Below are 22,703 nucleotides of genomic sequence, written 5' to 3'. Positions count from 1 at the left end.
GTTGCTTTTGCTAGCTCTTCATTTATTTTGTGTTTTTTCAGGGTTCATAATTGTGATGTGTGTGTAACTTATACACTATTTTGTCCTTGCCAGAATGACTGCTGTTCATTTTCCAGTTATTTATTATGAGAATAGTCAAACATTCAGAAAAATAATACGATTACTAAGATGAACTCTTCTATTCCTGCCACTGGTAACTTAGACTCCATATCTCTGGGTGTTTCTGCTTCCATACCTTTTCAGTAGACAGAGTTAGGGAAAACCTCTGAAAAATCGTGCGTTCTGGCCGGCTCTGTGGTTCACTTAGCTAATCCTCCGCCTGTGGCACTGGCACCCCAGGTTCTAGTCCCAGTTGGGGCGCTGGATTCTGTCCCGGTTGCTCCTCTTCCAGTCTAGCTCTCTGCTGTGGCCCGGGAAGGCAGTGGAGGATGGCCCATGTCCTTGGGCCCTGCACCCCATGGGAGACCAGGAGGAAGCACCTGGCTCCTGGCTTCAGATCAGTGCAGCACGCTGGCTGTAGCGGCCATTTGGGGGGTGAGCCAACAGAAGGAAGACCTTTCTCTCTCTATCACTAACTCTGCCTGTCAAAAGAAAAAAATCATGAGTTCTTTTTTAAAATTTAATTTTATTGGCCAGTGCCGCGGCTCACTAGGGTAATCCTCCGCCTTGCGGTGCCGGCACACCAGGTTCTAGTCCCGGTTGCGGCGCCGGATTCTGTCCCGGTTGCCCCTCTTCCAGGCCAGCTCCCTGCTGTGGCCAGGGAGTGCAGTGGAGGATGGCCCAAGTGCTTGGGCCCTGCACCCCATGGGAGACCAGGAGGAAGCATCTGGCTCCTGGCTTCGGATCAGCGCAGCATGCTGGCTGTAGCGGCCATTTGGGGGGTGAGCCAGCAGAAGGAAGACCTTTCTCTCTCTCTCTCTCTCTCACTGTTTAACTCTCCCTGTCAAAAAACAAATCGTGAGTTCTTTTTTAAAATTTAATTTTATTTATTTGAAAGAGTTACACAGAGAGGTAGAGACAGAAAGAGAGGTCTTCCATCTGCTGGTTCACTCCCCAGATGGCTGCAACAGCTGGAGCTGTGCCAGTCGGAAGCCAGGAGCTTCCTCCAGGTCTCCCATATGGGTGCAGGGAACCAAGTTCTTGGGCCATCTTCTGCTGCTTTCCCAGGCCACAGCAGAGAGCTGGATTGGAAGTGGAGCAGCCGGGACCCGAACCGGCACCCCTATGGAATGCTGGCGCTTCAGGCCAGGGCTTTAACCCTCTGCACCACAGCGTCTGCCCCAAATCATGAGTTTTTAGTGATGTTGTCAATCAAACTTAATTTGGGGGTGACTGGTGCTGTGGCATAATAGGCTAAGCCTTTGCCTGTGGTGCCTGCATCCCTTATGGGCACCAGTTCATGTCTTAGCTACTCCTCTTCTATCCAGCTCTATTGTATGGGCTGGAAAAGCAGTAAAAGATGGTCCAAGTATTTGGGCCCCTTCACCTGCATGGGAGACCCAGAAGAAGCTCCTGGCTCCTGGTCTCGGATCTGCCCAGCTCTGGCCATTGTGGGCATTTGGGGAGTGAACTAGCGGAAGAAAGACCTTTTTCTCTGTCTCTCCCTCTCTCTCTAACTCTACCTCTCAAATAAATAAAATCTTTTAAAAAATTTAATTTTCCATTTTATAATTCTTTCCCCTAACAATAAAAATAACAATAGTAGATAACAATAGTAGGTAATAATAACAAGAGTAGATAAGACCCATCAGAGAAGTCAGTCTAAGTTTCATCCTTATTCTTTCTACTCCATTCTTTTCTCCTGTAGGAGGTAATCTGTATTTGTTTTGGTTCATCTGCTGTCATTTAAAAAAATATGAGCAGGCTGTATATATATTCATACTTATTTTTCTTACACAAAAAGAATACTAAAAATGTTCTGAACCTTTTATATATATGGATGTTTTAATAGGTATTTTAATAATAAGAATATTTTTAATATTTATATTTTTAAGCTACAGGAGACCAAATAGAACTGATTGCTTTTTGAGTTGTACTACATAATTGAGAATTGCATATTATTGATCACATGTTTTAAATTTTATCTTTGGCTCTTTGGTATGACCATTTAAGAGAAAGGTAGTTGTCAAAAATGATAGATCACTTAAATTAGAAAGTTACATGGTTCTAAGGTTTATTTGGTTTTAAAAGAAATCATGCATGATTTTATAATCTTTTAAAAATTCTGCAGGTTGAAGATCCAGATTGCTTCTGGGTTATTATAAAAGGATGTAGTCCCTTTTTGGATCATGAAGTCGACTATCAAAAACTAAATAGCGCCATGAATGACTTCTATAACAGCATGTGTAAAGATATAGAAATAAAACCATTAATGTTGGAAGAAGGACAGGTATGTATCTGAATGCACTTTATTTATTGTATCTTTATTATTATTTAAAGATTTATTTAGTTGAAAGGCAAAGTTAGAGGGACAGATAGATCTTCCATCCTCTAGGTCAATCCCCAAATGGCCTTAATGACCAGGACTGGGCCAGGCCGAAGCCAGGAGTCAGGAGTTCCATCAGGATCTCCCACATGGGTGCAGGGACCCAAGGACTCAGACCATCTTCCTTTGCTTTCGCAGGCTCATTAGCAGGGAACCAGACTGGAAGTGGAGCAGCCGGAACTGGAACCAGCACCAGCCTTTAATTATCCTATCTTGAAACACTAATCAGGATGTAGGGGTGGGTGTTTGGCCAGGTAGTTGAAACACCACCATGTTAGAGTGTTTGCATTCGGTTCCTGATTCTAGCTTCCTGCTAATACACAGACCCTGGGAAGCACCAGATGATAGCTCAAGTAATTAGATCCCTGTTACCCACCTGAGAGACCTGGATTGAGTTCCTAGCTCATAGCCTTCACCCTCTCCCCCACGGCTGTTGTGGTCCTTGGGGAGTGAATCATTGGGTGGGAGTGCTCTGTCTACCAGATAATTGTTAAAAATATTTCAGGAGCTTAGAATGATGAATGTGATTAGACTATTTTAACGTTCATGGTTGTTGCCTTGTGTTAGGTTTTTGGGTTGCATGAGACTCAGGCTGATGGTGGCAGGGGGTGGTGCTTGTGTAGGTCCAAGTGGGGCCTTGGGATAGATGCCATCCAGATCCAGGTGTTAGGGCCGTCTTCCTGGCGGTGGGAGCCAGGGCAGGTATACGGACCTTGGCAAAGAGGACCTGGGGTTTTCAGTTCTGGGCCGTGCCTCCCTCTTTGGTTGCTCATGGCTTTGACCGACTTGGGATTGTTTCTGCTCTGTGCTCCACATCAGGGCTTCTTTGCTTTCGTGCAGCCTCAGCCACCATTGCTGTGGTCTGATTTCTCTTGGGTCAGCCATGTTCCAAGTGTGAACTTCGGTAATAGCATGGAGGGGAAGGACATGAACACTCGTTAGGAGGGAGACAAGACCTCATCTGATTTCCTTCCCTCGTGCCCACAAATGTCCTTAGTGACCAATTTGTTATTTTTCCATACCAGTGACTTACTGGAGGGATGGAACGGGGTCAGTGGTCCTTTAAGTGTAGTCTTGTTTGGGAAAGCATGATGGGCTCCTCACAGTGAGCATTTACCCAGGAGGTTAGTGCTTTCTCCCTGTCCTTTTGTGGAGAGGTGGTTAAACAGGACACTGTGAATAGATTCGGGGTCACTTGTTTTGAAGAACAGGCGTGCTGTTACCTTCACGTGGGTTTAACATGGGAGAGAGTGCCACTTGCAAGCCATGCTAGGGTGACCCCTCCTTCGTGGCACTGCTGTGAGTGTTTCACTTCATGCTCTCTCCATTCAGTGGCTGTCACTGCCCGAATCCACTTTCATTTGTTTTCTTTTTTTTTAAAGAGTGATTTATTTATTTGAAAGTCAGAGTTACGCAGAGAGGAGAGGCAGAGAGAGAGAGGAGATCTTCTACTCCCTGGTACACTGCCCAGTTGGCCGCGACAACCAGAGCTGTGCCGATCCAATGCCAGGGACCAGGAGTAAGCTCCTGGTGCAGGGGTCCAGGGACGTGGCCGATCTTCTACTGCTTTCCCATCCATAGCAGAGAGCTGGATTGGAAGTGGAGCAGCCGGGGCTCGAACCAGCGCCAATATAGGATGGTAGTGGCTTTACAGGATATGCCACAGCAAGGGCCCCTCATTTGTTTCAATATGGTGATTTCTCCCACTCCTTCTGTATTGGTGAGCTGGAATTCTTCCTGTTTAGCACTTTCCTTTCAGCTGATCCCTGTTTCCTGGGGGGCCTTTTCCTGGGAGACAGTGCTCAGTTTGGGCAGCCTCCTACACCTGTGTCATCTCCTGTAAGTGGGGTACAGGCTGAGACGATGTGGAGAGGAGCCTTTAGGGCTGTCATCACGTGACTAGAGGTTTGACTGCTGAACGTAATAAAGCCTGCCTTCTGTTTTGCAGGTCTGCGTGGTGTATTGTCTGGAGCTACGGTGCTGGTGCAGGGCTGTCATTAAGTCAATCATGTCTTCAGCAGACCATTACCTGGCAGAGTGTTTCCTTGTAGACTTCGCCAGGTACATTCCAGTAAAATCTAAAAAGTACGTATGTGTGTTTTTTTTTTTTTATTTAATGAACATAAATTTCCAAAGTACAGCTTATGGATTACAAGAGCTTCTCCCCCCCGTAACTTCCCTCCCACCCACAACGCTCCCCTCTCCCACTCCCTCTCCCCTTCCCCTTCACATCACGATTAATTTTCAATTATCTTTATATATAGAAGATCAATTTAGCATATGTTAAGATTTCCACATTTTGCTCCCACACAGAAACACAAAGTGTAAAATACTATTTGAGTACTACTTACAGCATTAATTATACACCTAAGAGTAATTGTGTATTAATTACAGAGTTCAACCAATAGTTTTAAGTAGAATATAAAATGCATCTTTTGTATTGTTGTGGCTTCCCCTCAACCCTGACCTCCCTCCCTCCCGTGGCCCTCCCCTCCCCCACTCCCTCTCCCATCCCGCCCTTCATCACGTTTCATTTTCAATTACCTTCATATACTGAAGATCAACTTAGTATATACTAAGCAGGGATTTCCACAGGCTGCACTCACACAACCGAACCAGGTATAGGGTATTGTTCGACTAGTAGTGTTGTTTTTAAGTTTCATAGTAAAACACATTAAGGACAGAGATCCTACATGGGGAGCATGAACCCAGTGACTCCCGTTGTTGATTTAACAATTGGCACACTTATTTATGCTGTCAGCAATCACCCGAGCCTCTTGCTATGAGCTGTCTAGGCTATGGAAGCCCCTTGAGTTCACCAACTCTGAATTTGTTTAGACGTATGTGTGGTTTTATGTCTGTTTGCCTTACTCTCTTTAAGGAGATAATGATGAATTTTAAAGGAGAATGTCAGTTTTTAAAGTAAGGGGATTACCTTTTGCAAAAAGAAGACATTGAGAGTTTTTGTGCCTTAAGAAATGAAAACTTGGGCCAGGCATTTGGCGCGGTGATGAAGTCATGACTTGGATGCCTGTGCGTCACATCAGAGTGCCTGCACTTGAATCTCAGCTCCACTCTCCACTCTGGTTTTCTGCCAGTGCACCCCCGGGAGGCAGCAGATGAGGGCTCAAGTTGACCCCTGCCACCCACACGGGAGACTGAGTTCTGGACTCCTGGTGTCAGCCTGGCTGTTGCCGCATTTGAGAAATGAATCAACCAGTGGACAGGCATCTGTGTTTGTCTCTCTGTCTGTGACTTTCAGATAAATAATGAAGGAAGACTGCAGGTTTCCATTCTGCGTGCATGACTAGAGGAGCAAATGGTCCTAATGAGGACAGAGAGAGTGACTGTGGCCTTTCTCCACTTGCCTGCCTAGGGTGGGGCAGGGCAGGTTCAGGCTGTTCCCTTCTCGTCTCCTGGGTGCCCTGTGCCAGCTGCTCTCTGGCCTGTCCTCTTAGTTTGCACGTGAGATGGGGTGGGTCCTTCAGTGCGGTTTGCCTCACTACCGGGAGGTAGAGAGAAACTCTCCGTGTCTCCACAGAGGAGGAAATTGATGGCCACCCTCAGGTTGCAGAGAGCAGATTATATACTCAAGTGTGTATTCCTGGTTGTTCTGCGTCACAGAGTAAAGGTGTGGCTATCACGTAGGGTGTGGAGACGGTTCAGGCTCGTCCTGACTGTAACCTTCATTGACTGTGGGACTGCATGTCACAGCTCACTAGAAAACATTAGCACATCACTGTGTTCCTAAAGTTGTATTGATAAAATGCATGAAGTTTTAATAAATGGTTTCTGGGTGGGGAGGGGGGAGGGAACATGCCAGCACACGAGGCTGGTGCTATGGTATAGTAGGTTAAGTCTCTGCCTGCCGTGCCAGCATCCTGTATGGGCACCCGTTCGGATCCCAGCTGCTCCACTTTGAATCCAGCTCCCTACTCATGGCCTTGGAGAACAGCAGAAGATGACCCAAGTGCTTGGGCCCTTGCACCCACGTGGGAGACCCAAAGAAGCCCCTGGCTTCCGATTGGCCCAGCTCTGGCCATTGTAGCTATTTGGGGAGTGAGCCAGAGAATGGAAGACCAACCTCTCTGTCTTCCCCTCTCTCTGTCTATAACTTTACCTCTCAAATAAATAAATGTTGAGAAAAAGCTAGCACAAGTCACTGTTGGTGTTTAGTGATAATTGTCCCATGGTTTGTCCCAGAGTAAAAGGATGTCCATTTAATAGGCAAACACAAGGGCTCTTATTCCAGTGCAAAAAGAGCAGAGCCAGCTAGCCTTCGGTGCAGTAAGAGGTGTCTCTCACGTAGAGGAGTTTCGTGGCAGAAGGGCTCATCAGACATGGAGGATTTGCAGATACTCAAGGGAAAAGTAGGTGCCTCCCCAGCTTGGGATTCTGCACCTCTGTGACCATAATTGTTATAAAAGTACTTGGGGTCAGCGCTGTGGCATAGCGGTACAGTCACCAACTGCAGAGCCGACATCCCATATAGGTGCCGGTTAAAAAGCCCAGGCTGCTTCACTTCTGACCCAGCTCTCTGCTATGGCCTGGGAAAGCCAAGTCCTTGGGCCCTGCACCCGTGTGTAGGAGGACCTGGAAGAAATTCCTTACTCCTGGCTTCAGATCCACACAGCTCCAGCCAATGTGACCAATAGGAGAGTGAACCTGTGGATGGAAGACCTCTCCCTTCCCCTTCCCCTTCCCCTCCCCCTCCCCCTCCCCCTCTTAATCCCGCTCTCCCTTCCCCCCTCTCCCTCTGTGCAACTCTTTCAAATAAATAAGTCTTTTTTTTTTTTAAGTACTTACTGTGTTTAGCCATCTGGGGAGCTTTTCCTTTTGTATTTGGTGTTTTGAGTTTATTTTTGGCAAGAAAATCAAATGATTAAGTAGAGCTCTAACCTGTCTAAGACAAAGGGTAGGGCTTCAGGGAAGAGAGCTGCTTGATGGTGAGGAAATACGTTGACATGTCTGTTGCTTGCCTTACTTGTCACCTCGCCGTCCATCAGCTGTTTTGTGCAAAGTTGGCAAATACTAATTTTTAAAACATCTGTTCATAGACAGCAATGTTGGAGTAATTCTGGTCACGTAGTAAATGGAATTTATTTCACAGGCTTATTCATTGTTATTCAGTGTTTCCTTTTATTTTTCACTTTTTATGTATTTAAAAGGCAGAGAGACAGAGAGAGAGAGAGAGAGAGAGCGAGCGCGCGAGCACGTGCCTTCTTGTTTCACTTCTAAAATACCTACAACAGCCCTGGGTAGGCCATGCTGGAGCCAGGAACTGGAAACTCAATGTGGTCTCTCCTGTGGGTGGCAGAGACCCAGCCACCTGCTGCCTCCCAGGGCCTGCACCAGCAGGAGGCTGATTGGGTGTGGAACAAGAACTGGAGCCCGGGTGTTCTGACTCGAGATCAGGGCATCCCAAGCAGCATCCCAGCAGGGAGGCCGCATGCCTGCCCCTGTGCAGTATTTCTGTTCCTTCTTTCCCTCCTTCCTCTCTTCCTCCCTCCTTCCCTCCCTTCCTTCTGATTTGTGGTATGAAAGGCAGAGTGACAGAAAAGGAGAGAAAGAAAGAGAAGTGTATCTTTCATCCTTTGGTTTACTCCTGCAAATACCCACCACAGCCAAGCTGAAACCAGGAACCCAGAACTCCACCTGAGTTTCCCATGTGGGCACAGGGACCCAAGTACTTGAATTGTCTTCATGATGTCCCAGGCGCATTAGCAAGGAGCTGGATCGGCAGTGGATCTGGGCCCAAGCTGGCACTCGCATGGACACTGGCACCGTGGGTGGCGCCTTCACCTGCACCACAGTGCCAGCTGCACAGTGTGTCTTAACCTGAGGAGCCTCACCAGATACACTCTCCCTGAATTCCTGCCCCTGTGCCATGAAATTTTGATGCCACAGATACACTGAATCACTATGTAGGATCTCTCTGCTTTTACAGGAAGATTTTTTCCACCCTCCAAGAAGCAGTTTTGTTCCCTTGGCCAGATGTCTCCAGGCATCTGTTGGAGGCTGTGTTAGAATCAGAAAGGCATGTCTTTACTTTGTTTTACGGCAAGCATGTTACTGACCTAGGTGAACTATAAAGGAGTCTGTTCTGTGTTGTGTGTTTTATAATGGAACTCTCTCTGCTTCATTTGTCAGCATCCGAGTTGCAGTGGAATCATTTATGCAGCTTCCCTACAGAGCAAAAAAGTTCCGGTTGTACTGCATGAAGCCTGTTACATTGCACATTGACTTCTGTGAAGACAGCGCCGAGATTGTGTAAGTACAGGTTCTGAAGTCACAGGAATCATGAGTAAACGCCTTCAGTTTGTGTCTGCATTTATGTGCCATCAGTTACCCGCGAGCAGGTTTTGAAGGTCTGGGTTCTGCAGGAGGCAGCCTCTGAGTTGGTGCTGGTCAAACTGGCTGTGAGTAGAATTCTCAGGCACCCCCTCCCAGGCCAGAGCTCTGTGCCTTTTGACTTAAAAAAAAACTTATAAAAAGTAGTAGAGGCCGGCGCCGCGGCTCAATAGGCTAATCCTCCGCCTTGCGGCGTCAGTACACGGGGTTCTAGTCCCGGTCGGGGCGCCGGATTCTGTCCCGGTTGCCCCTCTTCCAGGCCAGCTCTCTGCTGTGGCCAGGGTGTGCAGTGGAGGATGGCCCAAGTCCTTGGGCCTTGCACCCCATGGGAGACCAGGAGAAGCACCTGGCTCCTGCCTTCGGATCAGCGTGGTGCGCCGGCTGCAGCGCGCCAGCCGTGGTGGCCATTGGAGGGTGAACCAACGGCAAAGGAAGACCTTTCTCTCTCTCTCTCACTGTCCACTCTGCCTGTCAAAAAAAAAAAAAAAAAAAAAAAAGTAGTAGAGTAATTCTAAAGAAAAGCTTTCATGAAATAAAACTGCTGGAGCATTAAAAAAATGTTGACCACATGCCTGCCTCTGTCCCACGTCTTTCCTCCTGGAGGCCTCTGTGGGCTGTGCAGGCTTTGACCTTCCCACCCTCCATCGGTGCACTTACATACCCATGTGATCGTGGATCCTGCCCTCTGTCAGTGCCTGTACACACCCCTGTGCGCCTGGATCTCGCCCTCTGTCGGTGCACTTAGACACCCCTGTGAGCCTGGATCTCGCCCTCTGTGGATGCACTTACATACCCCTGTGAGCCTGGATCCTCCCCTCTGTCCGTGAGGTTAGACACCTCTGTGGGCATGGACTTTCTTAGGAAGAGAACAGGCTCTCTTGTTTGCAGAATTAACTTAGGAGTAGCTGTGGAGGTTCTTTGCCAATCCATATCCCTCTCCTAACCACTTTGAGTCTTTTTCATGGGTGACTATGACTGATGTGGTTATTGGATTTAACTGCCCCCCCCATTTGATCTTTAAAATAACTCTTGGAAGGAATGGATCTTGTGATACAGCCGATTAAGCCACTGCTTGGGGCACCTTTGGTTCCATACTGGAGTACCTGATGTAAGTCCTGGCTGCCCACTTCCAGGACAGCTTCCTGCTAATGCCCTAGGAGACAGCAAATGGTGGATCAAATCCTGAGTACCTGCCACCTGTGAGGGAGACCTGAGTGGAGTTCCGGGCTCCTGGTTTCAGCATGGTCCAGGCCCAGTTGTTGGAGACATTTGGAGAGTGAACCAGTAGATAGAAGATTTCTCTCTCTCTCTTGCCCTCTCTGATGCTCTGCCTTTCAAATAAATAAAAATGAATAAACATTTAAAAAACTAAAATAACTCTTGAAGTATGGTGGTAGCATATCTGATAGATCCAAACAAGAGAAATGTAAATATATTATTCTGATCTTGACTTTTTATTTTATTTTTATTCCTTCTAAATACTGGTTTCTCCTGATTTTCTACTGCCTATACCTTTTCCTGTGATTTTCTTTCCAAAGCATAGGCAAGATGTAGAAAGGTTAAGTTGATAGAGATCAAATGGGAGGTGGCGAATGGGTGCTCTAGTGGGCAGAGTGAGGACCATAGCAGCCGCTTCCCCACAGCTGCCCCTACACTGTTGGCTTAGCCGACATGTACTGATCCCTCTCTGTGCCAGCCTGTGGAGACGCAGTGATCTCAGAATCGCTGCCCCAGGGAGCTTGTGTTTTGATTTGTCACAGGTAACTGATGTTGCAGCAGGCAGTGCCAGGTGGTGAGCACAGGTCACCTCACTGGGGCTCCTGGGATGTGAGTTTGTGTTGGTGCAAGCAGCAGTGTGGAGGGGGTGTGTCACAGGAAGTAGCTGGGGTCTTTATCCACCCGGAGCAGGGCCAGAGCTATGCTGTCTGTTGTGTGCATCGTGTGCTTGATTGGTCATGCAGAAAGAGCCCTGTGTGTGGTTTACAAAGCAAGGTTAGTGTACTAGCCTTGGGGTTTTGTTTAATGAAGTTGCCCTGTTCACTGTTTCAGACCTGCCAAGAAGTGGGACAGTGCCGCTGTTCAGTACTTTCAGAATGTCCTGAAAGGTAAGCCGGTGCGCACTCAGAGCCTGCTTTGAACTGCCGCCGAGGTCGCTCAGCCTTCTGTGGGTGCAGGCTTGGCCAGGTGCCTATCTGGCTGTTTGACCCTCTTGGCAGGTTTCCCTAAGTACCTGCAGCTGCTTCTGCCCAGTACTCAGCACCCCTGCAGCTTTGTAGGTGAACGGGGAGGTCAGTAGCTGACAGCTGATCAGAAGGGGGCCTTTTGTGGGGGGGATGCCTGCACGAGAATAGTGTCCACTGCTTTGCTTGCATAGAAGCTGCAACACTGCAGAGTAAATGGACACGGATGTTATTAGACCAGCAGTTGCTGGAAAGCCTAGCTTTGTTCAGTGAGCGAGATTATAGGAAGTGGGTGTTTGCTATATAATAATCAGTTGCTGATTTAAGATGTGTAAAGTGTCATTGACAACCTGTGTAGTGGCTCTCTTCATTTCATGTCAGTGTCTCTTGTGGCATCTGTCCTGACCCCTGGCAGTCAGAAGCCTAGTGACTCTGTCTGCTTCTTAAGGCTGTAGGCTGTTCAGAAGAGTTAGGGAGTGTGAAATGCCTGTGGGACGGCCTGGTACCTAATTGAGTCCTGCCTCCTCTTCTGAGCTGTCCTGCAACACTGGGGAAAGGAAAACCAAGTGCTCTGATGTTGGAAGGAACTGGAGGTTGGAAGGGTCGCTAGATTTGGAATTTGGGCCCTTGTGAGCTCTCTGGGGCTTCTGGGAAGTGAGCATGGGGGTTTGGATGAGGCCGACCATTGGGAGGACCAAGAAGTACCCTGGAGGGGGAGGCATTTGAAGGGTGGCAGGAGGATGCTGTTGATGGGATAAAGGGCTTACTTATAACACCACTGGCCGAAGAGCCTTTTTCACGGCTCCTAGGAAGACTTTGGTCATTTTGGCACTGGGAACTTTTTCGTGGTTGGCAGAGATTAACAGATGGGAAATAGCCATGATTTTCTCAAGAACGCTTTTAATGTCAGCTGATTTGAGTTTTCTTTTGTGCCATCTAGCAACTATCCAGGTAGAAGCCAAGTTATGTGCTGTGGAAGAAGACACTTTTGAGGTTTACCTTTATGTAACCATAAAAAATGAAAAAGTAAGTTGTATTTTAAATTTTAAATTCTATTTTAAATTCTACTTTAGTAAAACAGTGAATAAATGCCAAGTAAAACAGTATAATTCATGCAGCATAGAAATCATCTTAATATTTCAAAGTCTTAAGTTAAAAGTAGCCAGGACTGTGTATTTTCTATTGATTATTTTTAAAAAATACTTCATTTTATTTAGTGATGGGCAAAAATTATTATAGTAATAAGTCTGAACTGTTGTTTCCTTATGATTTTTAGAAATGACTCATTTGTGGGCCGGCGCCGCAGCTCACTAGGCTAATCCTCCGCCTTGCGGCGCTGGCACACCGGGTTCTAGTCCCGGTCGGGGCGCCGGATTCTGTCCCGGTTGCCCCTCTTCCAGGCCAGCTCTCTGCTGTGGCCAAGGAGTGCAGTGGAGGATGGCCCAGGTGCTTGGGCCCTGCACCCCATGGGAGACCAGGAAAAGCACCTGGCTCCTGGCTCCTGCCATCGGATCAGCGCAGTGCGCCGGCCGCAGCGCACCGGCCGCGGCGGCCATTGGAGGGTGAACCAACGGCAAAAGGAAGACCTTTCTCTCTGTCTCTCTCTCTCACTGTCCACTCTGCCTGTCCAAAAAAAGAAAAAAAAAAAAAAAGAAAGAAATGACTCATTTGCTACCATGTCAGTTCACTGCTCTCGCCTGCTCTGGGGTTTGTTCACAGTGTATTTTGTGGCCTTTTAAAGGATTCACATAAGCGCAGAGAAGGAGATGGCACACATGAGCCCCTCCTGAAGTACCTGCTGCTGCCCTGGTGCAGTTCTGCACCTGGGTCAGAGCGGCAGGGTGGTGTGGATCCAGGGCCTCCGGGAGCCCACACACAGTGCCTTCCTCATGAATTTAATTTTTTTTAAAATAATTTTGGACTTTCAGAGGAGCTTCAAAAATAGTATGGAGCTATTTGGATGTGGTTTACCTTGTTTTCCTAATGTTAGCGTCGTACAGAGCCGCAGTGCAGTCAAAAACTGGCAGATTAACATGAGTAAATACTGCTAAAGTGTCCTTGGCCCTCACCGGAGTGTTGCAGTGTTCCCACTGGTTTCCTTTTTCTGGTCCAGGGTGTGAGCCAGGCCTCCAGCTTGCCTCCAGTGTCCTGTCTGGTTAGTCTCCCAGAGTCTGGGACAGTTCTTCAGTCTTCCTTCATGGCCTGGACGCTTCTGAAGAGTCCTGGTCAGTTATGCTGCAGAGGAACGTTCAGTTTGACTTGGCCTGATGTTCTCATGATCAGACTGAGGTTGTGCATGTTGGCAGAGAGAGAGAGGTCTTCCATCCACTGGTTCACCCCCCAACTGGCTGCGACGGCTGGAGCTACGCCGATCCAAAGCCAGGAGCCAGGAGCTTCCTCTGGGTTTCACACACAGGTGCAGGAGCCCAGGGACTTGGGCCATTTTCTGCTTTCCCAGGCCATAGCAGAGAGCTGGATCGGAAGTGGGGCAGCTGGGACTAGAACTGGCACCTGTATGCCATGCCAGCACTGCAGGCAGCAGCTTTACCTGCAACACCACAGCGCCAGGCCCTATCAGACATTCTGAATTTGCTACGGTGAGGTTCACTTTTTCCATCGTTCCTTCTACAGTTTTAAAACTTTAATTATCTTTTTTAAAAAGATTTATTTGTCTATTTGAAAGTCAGAGAGAGAAGGAGAGACAGAGAGAGAGAGGTCTTTCATCTACTGGTCCACTGCCCAACCAGCTGAAATGGCCAGAGCTGAGTTGACCTGAAGCCAGGAGCCAGGAACCTTCCCTGGGCCTCCCACATGGGCACAGGGGCCCAAGGACCCGGGCCATCCTCCGGTGCCTTCCCAGGTCATAGCATAGAGCTGGATTGGAAGTGGAGCAGCCAAGATCCAAACTAGCACCACATGGGATGCGGGATGCTGGCACCACAGGCCTAGGCCCTAACCCGTTGAACCACAGCACTGGTCCTTTATTTATCTTTTTTAAAAAAGATTTTCTTGGCCAGCCCCGTGGCTCACTAGGCTAATCCTCTGCCTGCGGCGCCGGCACCCCGGGTTCTAGTCCCAGTCGGGGCGCTGGATTCTGTCCCAGTTGCTCCTCTTCCAGACCAGCTCTCTGTTGTGGCCTGGGAGTGCAGTGGAGGATGGCCTGAGTGCTTGGCCCCTGCACCTGCATGGGAGACCAGGAGGAGGCACCTGGCTCCTGGCTTTGGATTGGAACAGTGCACTGGCTGGCAGGCCGTGGCAGCCCCTTGGGGGGTGAACCAACGGAAAAAGGAAGACCTTTCTCTCTCTCTCTCTCTCTCTCTCTCTCTCTCTCTCACTGTCTCTGTCAAAAATAAATAAATAAAATACAATAAAAATATTTTATTTATTTGAGAGGTAGAGTTATAGACAGAGAAAGACATAGAGAAAGGTCTTCATCTGCTGGTTCACTCCCCAAATGGCTGCAGTGGCAGGAGCTGAGCTGATCTGAAGTCAGAAGCCAGGAGCTTCTTCCAGCTCTCTCACAGGGGTGCAGGGGCCCAAGCACCTGGGCTATCTCTCACTGCTTCCCAAGGCCATAAGCAGAGAGCTGGCTTGGAAGAGGAGCAGCTGGGATGCAAACTGGCCCCATACAGGATGCTGGTGTGGCAGGTGGAGGCTTAGCCTACTGTACACAGCACAGGCCCCTATTGATCTTTCTGTTTCTTTGAAAGGCAGACAGACAGAGATCCTCAATATCCTGGGTCACTCTCCAAATGCTGTCATTGACTAAGCCTGGGCAGGCCAAAGCAGGGAGCCAGGAACTCAATCTGGGTCTCCCCGTATGGGTTACCAGGACTCAAATTCTGGAATCGTCATCTGCTGGCTCCCAGGGTCTGCATTAGCAGGAAGCTGAATTGAAAGCAGAGCTGGGTTTCGGACCAGGCACTTTGATATGGGATGCAGGCATCCCAAGTGGTGACATAAATAACCACTGTACCAAATGCCTGCCTCTACATTTTTAATGAAAAAACTATCCCTTCTTCCTCACTTACTGATTGTATTCAGCAATTTCTGTTAGTATGGACTTTGGATTATTTGTTTTGTTTGGAGGGTTGTAATCCCCTCAAATTATCATTACCATCTTGCTCAGTTGTCTCAAGTTTGGGTCATTAAGGGCTTCCTTGTGTTCTTCCATTGTGACCCCTCATTGTTTACACACAGTTTTCTGGGGCCCCAAGATCATTTTCCAGACCCAGCTGTATAATCAACCACTTCTTCAAGAAACTCTGGTTCCTTTTGTTAAAAAATGACATTTAGATACCCAGATGAGGGCATAGGTGTGTTTGCTGCTACTGGGATGAAAGAGATTGTCATTCCTCTCAGCAGAAAGAGTTAGGAATACAAACATGTACACACACACTTTATAACTGTGTGTACATGCACACACACATGTCTTTATTGCTAACCTATCTATCTATACTTATGTTAAGGACTCTGATACTTTGATTTCAGTCCAACAACCTAACCCTCCCCTTTCCTTTTTTTTTATACTTATTTATTTGAAACAGAGGCAGAGGGAGAGATGCAGAAAAAGAGATTTTCCTTATGCTTGGTTCACTCTCCAAATGGCTGCAATGCCCAGGGCTGGGCCAGGCTGAATCCAGGAGCCAGAAACTCTAACTGGGTCTTTACATGGGTATAAGGGGCAGGTTCAAGCACTTGGACCATCTTCCACTGCCTTCCCAGGTACATCAGCAGGGAATCGGATTGGAAGCAGAGCAGCAAGGACTTGAGCCAGTGCTCCAGTAGGGGGTGCTGGCATCCACAGATGGTGGCTTAACTCGCTGTACCCCAACACTTGCCACTTTCCTTGTTCTTGACACTTTATTCTAACAGTATACTTACCTGATTCACATAAAGAAATCTCAAATGCCAACATTGCTCTAAGAGATTTGTCTTTAGCCTATTATATACAGCCAAAATACTGTTTTGAAAGTTACTGATGTTAGTGTTTTTCTTTCACAACTTCTTCAATGTTAGTGTTTATTTTGCATTTTGGGTTTCTCACATTCTGGTTGATTTTTATCTGTTATTTTTCATTGTTTATTTTATGCTTTGGTGAAAACAAACAAGCAGAAAACTATCAGATTGCTGATTATGAGGGCCAACCTTGTAAGATGTCTTTGTTTTAAAAAGCCTTTATTGACTGCTTTATTCTTGCTGTTTAAAAATAAGTCTTTCTCACCACATGGGTTGGTGTTCTTATAAGACTTGCCTTGACTGAAGGCTGGGAGGTCTGTGCTTAACTGAGGGAGAACTTAAAATGGATGCATGAGGTCATGATTGCCAGAGAAAGAGGATTAGGGCCAATAATCCTCTTTAGGCTCACAAAGGAAACACCAGCATGTGTCCCAGGGTGTTCTGTTTTTTGGGCTGGCAGCTTTCTTTCAAGATGATTTTAAGATACTTCCATGTTGTTGCGTGTGTCAGTGGTCTCCTGTTGTAGGGATGTGATATGTGTGCATTTATTCCTGCACTTATTGATGGTGTTTGAGTTGTGGCCAGCTTGGGGCTGTTACCAATATTCATGTAAAAGTCTTTCTGTGGACCTGTGCTTTTGTGACTCTTGAGTAAATACCTAGAATATTATTTTGGGTGGGCCGGCACTGTGGCACAGTGGGTAAAGCCATTGCCTATAGTGCTAGCATCCCATATGGGCACCGGTTAGAGTCCTGGGTGCTTCACTTTTAATCCAGCTCTCTGGTATGGTCTCAAAAAGCAGTAGAAGATGGCCCAAGTCCTTTGGGCCCCTGCACCCATGTGGGAGACCTGGAAGAAGTTCCTGGCTCTCGGTTTAGGATTGGTGCAACTCCGGCCATTGCGGCCAGTTGGGGAGTGAACCAGCAGATGGAAGACCCCTCTCTCTCTCTCTCTCTCTCTGCCTCTCTGCCTCTCTGTATGTAACTCTGACTTTCAGATAAATAAATAAATCTTTTAAAAAGAATATTATTTTGTGTAAGTCATGGATAATACTGTAGATATTTAGGAACTGCCAAATTGTTTTCCAAAGTATATCATTTTACATTTCCAAAGGCAATGTATAGGTTCCAATTTCTCTGCTTCCTCTTTGTTTTAAAGATTTATTTATCAGATTAGATTAAGATGGCAGAGTAGAGAGGGAGATTACTGCTCTAGTCCAGGAGAAGATAGTTTTTTAAAAAGTGGGGATAGTGCAGTCTCAGGGAAGAATTAGGGAGAAATCGACAGAGGAAATTCCATGCAAATTAGAGGGACACAGTAGGGAGGGTGTAAATGCCCACAGTTGAGGACCCCAGCACCAAGAGCATCAGCACCAGCTTTGGAGACTGAGGTGAGACTAGACTGCAGCAGCTCAAACCAGTGGTGATAAAGCTACAGGAAAAGCCTAGAGAGAATCTGGCTTGGAGCTCTGTGGAGGATGGCATACCTGCCAAACTAGAGGAGGAAAAGGGGGGAGCATGTTTCTCTCTCTCCAATCACCCTACAACGGCATCCTGCAAGAAGCAAATAGAGAGCAGGCACTATTTTGGACATACATAACAGCTGCGCCAGGTTGTGTCTGCACACAGGACCAGACAAGCAGAGACTTCTGAGTCTGGTGGGGAGAACTAATGGGGGCTGGATGCTCATGACTGTGGGAGGCTTTTATGCCAGGACTGTGAGAACAGATAGGCTGTGTGGGAGGGCTCAAGGTGTGGCTGGGACTTTGGGGAGTCACTGTGGGAGACTCCACATGCTCAGGGCTCCCTGGTTACCTGGTGAAGGACATTGCTGGGGAATCTACTTATACCAAGGCCTGCAAAGATCCTTTGTGTGATCCTAGCTAGTGCCCAGGCACTGGTGTCATTGGAAGAGAGGAGGTGAGCTGAGTCTATGCCAACAGAGCAGAACAAACCTCCCCTCTGATTAAAATAATAATAAAGACTTACCACACCCAACCCAGTGTCACCTAAGATACTCCCTTCAGCCTGGAACAGAGCCCCTGGCCATACCCACCTTGTGCCTCTAGGTATCTGCTGAAAAAAATACTCCACTAATCCACAGAGGCATAGTCCAAAGATAAAAGCCACCACAGCTAAAAACGAAGAAATCAATGAGTTAATCTTAAGAAATGCCAAATAAATGCACCAATTCAAGAAACAAGAATAAGGAAGACAACATGATGCCCTCAGAAGATCATAACACTTCAATACTAGATTGTGAAGATGAAGAGATTGAAGAAATGCCAGAAAGAGAATTAAAAAAAATTGATCGTAGGATTACTTAGAAGTTATCAGAAGCAAATGCACGAACTAATGAAATCCATACATGATGTGAAAGAATATTTATCCCACGAAATTGAGATCTTAAAGCAAGATGAAATTTTGGAAATAAAGAATTGAATGAACAAATAAAAAATGCAGTGGAAAGCCTTAACAACAGAATCGATGAAGCAGAAGAAAGAATATCTGACTTTAGAAGACAAATTGCAGGAAATTATACAGTCATGTCAAAAGTGAGAAGAAATTGGAAAACTAAAAAGCATTGTTGGGAATCTTAAGGATCCTATCAAATGACCCAACATATGGGTTCTAGGAGTTCCTGAAGGTGTGGAAAAAGAGAAAGGATTAGAAGGCCTTTTTGGTGAAATAATAACAGAAAACATCCCCAATTTGGAGAAAGGGACATCCAAGTACAGGAAGCACATAGAGCTAATTAGACATGACCAGAAAAGATCTTCACCATGACACATTGTAATCAAACTCTCCCAAGTAAAACATAAGGAAAAGATTGTAAAATGTACATGAGAGAAATTTCAGAGGATCTCCAATTAGACTCACAGCAACCTTACCATCAGAAACCCTACAGGCTAGGAGAGAAATGATGAGATAAATTCCAAGGCTTAAGAGGAAAAAAAACTGTCAACCCATAATACTGTACCCTGCAAAGCTGTCATTTAAAATGAAGGTGAAATAAAGACCTTCCATAACAGAAATTGAAAGAATTTGTCACCACCTGTCCAGCTTTGCAAAAGATGCTTAAAGATGTGCTACACACAGAAACACAGAAACATGGGTATAACTGTGAAAGAAGATGAAGGCAGAAAATCTTTCAGTAAAAATACAAAGGAAATCCAAAGGAAACAATAGGAGTATTTATGGGAAAATGGCAGGGTGAAATTTTTGCTTATCAATAGTCACTTTGAATGTAAATGGACTCAACTCTTCAGTTAAAGGGCACAGATTGGCAGAATGTTTTGTATTTGTTGCCTACAAGAAACACATTTCACCAACAAGGATGCATGTGAACTGAAAGTGAAAGATTGGAAAAAGATATTCCATGCTAACAGAACCACAAAAGAGCTGGTATAGCCATCCTAACATCTGACAAAATAGAATTTAACACAGAAGCTGCTAGGAGACAAAGAAGGTCCCTATGTAATGATTAAGGGATCAATTAAACAGGAAGATGAACTGTTAAAAACATATATGCACCTAATTACAGGGCCATTGCTATTTAAAAAAAATGTTAAGGAATCTAAAAGGAGACAATACAGTAATAATGAGGGACTTCAAAACTCCCTTTCAGCAATGGACAGATCACCAGACAGAAAATCAGCAAGGAAACAGTTAATTGACAATATAGACCAAGTGGAACTAACAGATACCCATAGATCTTTTCAACCTACAGTTGCAGAATACACATTATTCTCACCAGTGCATGAACTTTCTCCAGGATTGACCACATGCTAGGCCATAAAGCAAGTCAGCAAATTGAAAAACATTGAAATCATATCATGCATCTTCTCAGACCACAATGCAGAAAAGCTGTAAATCAGCAACTCAGAAATCTCTAGAACATATGCAAACACATGGAGACTGAACAGCATGCTCCTGAATGAACAGTGGGTCATTGAAGAAATCCAGAAAGAGAAATAAAAAAAAAATTTCTGGAGGGGCCATCGCTGTGCTGTAGCATGTAAAGCTGCCGCCAGCAATGCCTGCATCCCATGTGAGTGCTGGTTCAGTCCCAGCTGCTCCAATTCTGATCCAGCTCTCTGCCATGGCTTGGGAAAGCAGCAGAAAGTGGACCAAGTATTTGGGCTCCTGCACCCACGTGGGAGACCCTAAAGAAGCTTCTGGCTCCTGGCTTCAGATTGGCACAGCTCTGGCCATTGCAGCCAACTGGGGAGTGGATCAGCACAGCTCTGGCCATTGTGACCAATTGGGGAGTGGATCAGCACAGCTCTGGCCATTGTGACCAATTGGGGAGTGAATCAGCAGATGGAAGACTCCCTCCTCCCTCCTCTCTCCTCCCTCCTCCCTCCAGCAGATGGAAGACTCCCTCCTCCCTCCTCCCTCTCCCCCCCCTCCCTGATCTGTGATAATTAACAAAGCACCTAAAAGACAATCAGTTGAAGTGTAATTGACAGGCAGAGAGAGAGAGAGAGAGAGAGTGTCTTACATCTGCTGGTTCACTCCCCAGATGGCCACAATGGCTGGAACTGAACTGATCTGAAGCCAGGAGCTTCTTGCAGGTCTCCCACATGGTTGCAGGGGCCCAAAGACTTGAGCCATCTTCCACTGCTATCCCAGGCCATAGCAGAGAGCTGGATCAGAAGTGGAGCAGCAGGGACTCAAACCAGTGCTCATATAGGATGCCCACACTGTGGGCCACAACTTTACCTCCTATGCCACATCGCCAGCCCCTAAGCTTACTTTTTTTTTTTTTTTTTTTGGACAGGCAGAGTGGACAGTGAGAGAGAGAGAGACAGAGAGAAAGGTCTTCCTTTCGCCGTTGGTTCACCCTCCAATGGCCGCTGTGGCTGGCGCATCGCGCTGATCCGAAGGCAGGAGCCAGGTGCTTCTCCTGGTCTCCTATGCTGGTGCAGGGCCCAAGCACTTGGGCCATCCTCCACTGCACTCCCTGGCCACAGCAGAGATCTGGCCTGGAAGAGGGGCAACCGGGACAGAATCCGGCGCCCCGACCGGGACTAGAACCTGGTGTGCCGGTGCCACTAGGCGGAAGATTAGCCTATTGAGCCACGGCGCCGGCCCTAAGCTTACTTCTTTTTTTTTTTTTTTATCTTTTATTTAATGAATATAAATTTCCAAAGTACGACTCGTGGGTTACAATGGCTTTCCCCCCCATACCGTCCCTCCCACCCACAACCCTCCCCTTTCCCACTCCCTCTCCCCTTCCATTCACATCAAGATTCATTTTCGATTATCTTATTATACAGAAGATCAGCTCCTAAGCTTACTTCTAAGGGTACAGTTTAAAAACTTGCCATGGGACCCCAAATCCCCTTAAGCTTGGTGATAAAAATACCATCTTAAATGTTAAAGTGATTGGATACAATTTAACTGTCTCGTAATAATAATAGATGAAATTAATAAGGAGTAAATGCTCCAACATGAGAAGCAGTCCACACAGCAGACTGATTGAATGACAGTCACTTTAAGTAGCATTCTGACCTCAGAATCAGCCTTTAAGGCATTCTGGTCTGGCTGAAAAGCCCACAGGAGCATTTCAGGCATGGAAAGCCGAGACACTGTGGCAAAAATGTCCTACGTGAAGGACCTCGGTAGGTCAGATCCCAGTGGAAAGAAGTAGTTATCAAAGAAAGAGGTACTTTTCTATGAAGGGAGGAGAGAACTCCTTTGCTGATGGCCTTGTCTAAATACTGATGGAGTTTGTGGATTCAACAGGCTCCAAAGCCTAGGCAGCTCATGTCAAGAGCCTTGGGTGATCACTGATGTTATACATAAGAGTGTTAATTGTTAAATTAACTACAGGAATCACTGTGCACTAACTTCCCATGCAGGACCTCTGTCCTCAAAGAGTTATAATTATGTCTGAGTGCTCACAAGAGACATATCATTCTTGGGTGCTTTTTTAAAGTTACTAAATTTCTAAAAATAAAATGAAATTAACTTCAAGATACGAAGACTTTGAAAAAGCCCTTGTCTGGACTGTTGAGGAACAGTTTTTGTTTTGTTGTGGTTGTTCCAATTGTTGAACTCTTTACTTAATACAGAGTTGATCTTCTGTGCATAAAGTTAATCAAACTGGATTTCAGTGGAGAATGGGACTGGAAATGAAAGAGGGAGGAGGAGGAGATTTATTTATGTATTTGAGAGGAAGAGTAGTAGAGAGGGAGAGAGATCCTCCATTGATTCACTCCACCAAATGGTTACAACAGTCAGGACTGGGCCAAGCTGATGCCAGCAACCTGGAACTTTGTCCAGGTCTCTTACATGGGTGGCAGGGACATGAGCTCTTGGGTCATCCTCTGCTGCCTTCCCCGGCACATTAGCAGGAAGCTGGTTTGGAAGCGGAGGAGCCAGGACTTGAGCTGGCACTCTGATACAGGATGCCACAGTGCTTAATCCACTGCACAGCGACGACTGCCCCTCTCCACTTCCTTTCTGATGCTCTGTGCTTGTTCTGAAAGATGAGTAGTGGTGGCTCCCAGGGGTTTAAGTTTGCCGTTCCCCAAAAACAAAAAATGTTTTCACATCCTTTTTTGCCATCCTCTGTCGTCTTCAGTGACATTGAGACCTTTTGCCCGTTTTTAATTGGGTAGTTCTCTTTTCATTGAGTTTCAGAGAGATACATGTTCTCTCTGTATTTATTCTAGGTACATGTCTATTCAGGCACCTGGCTTTAAAATGTTTTGCCCCATC

At 46.6% G+C, this 22,703-nt stretch overlaps 1 protein-coding gene across 3 annotated transcripts in view; it reads left to right on the top strand.

Moving 5' to 3' along the window:
- The first annotated feature begins 2,221 nt into the window (after positions 1-2,221).
- Positions 2,222-22,703, top strand: part of LOC138846717 (putative ATP-dependent RNA helicase TDRD12) — a 90,248-nt gene continuing 69,766 nt past the window's right edge. Inside the window, exons 1-5 of one of the 3 annotated variants that reach the window (XM_089319180.1) lie at positions 2,222-2,389; positions 4,434-4,570; positions 8,636-8,755; positions 10,886-10,941; positions 11,957-12,042. In XM_089319180.1, coding sequence (XP_089175306.1) covers positions 2,321-2,389; positions 4,434-4,570; positions 8,636-8,755; positions 10,886-10,941; positions 11,957-12,042 — 468 coding nt within the window. In that variant the 5' untranslated portion in view covers positions 2,222-2,320. Of the gene's footprint in view, positions 2,390-4,433; positions 4,571-8,635; positions 8,756-10,885; positions 10,942-11,956; positions 12,043-15,588; positions 15,742-22,703 lie in introns of those variants that run through there. The other 2 variants (XM_089319179.1, XM_089319178.1) reach the window with 2 other exon arrangements.

Source organism: Oryctolagus cuniculus, chromosome 18 (assembly GCF_051225735.1).
Source record: "Oryctolagus cuniculus isolate XC-2025 breed Fujian yellow rabbit chromosome 18, ASM5122573v1, whole genome shotgun sequence".
Classification (NCBI taxonomy): Eukaryota; Metazoa; Chordata; class Mammalia; order Lagomorpha; family Leporidae; genus Oryctolagus; species Oryctolagus cuniculus.
This window is presented reverse-complemented; position numbering and strand designations above follow the sequence as displayed.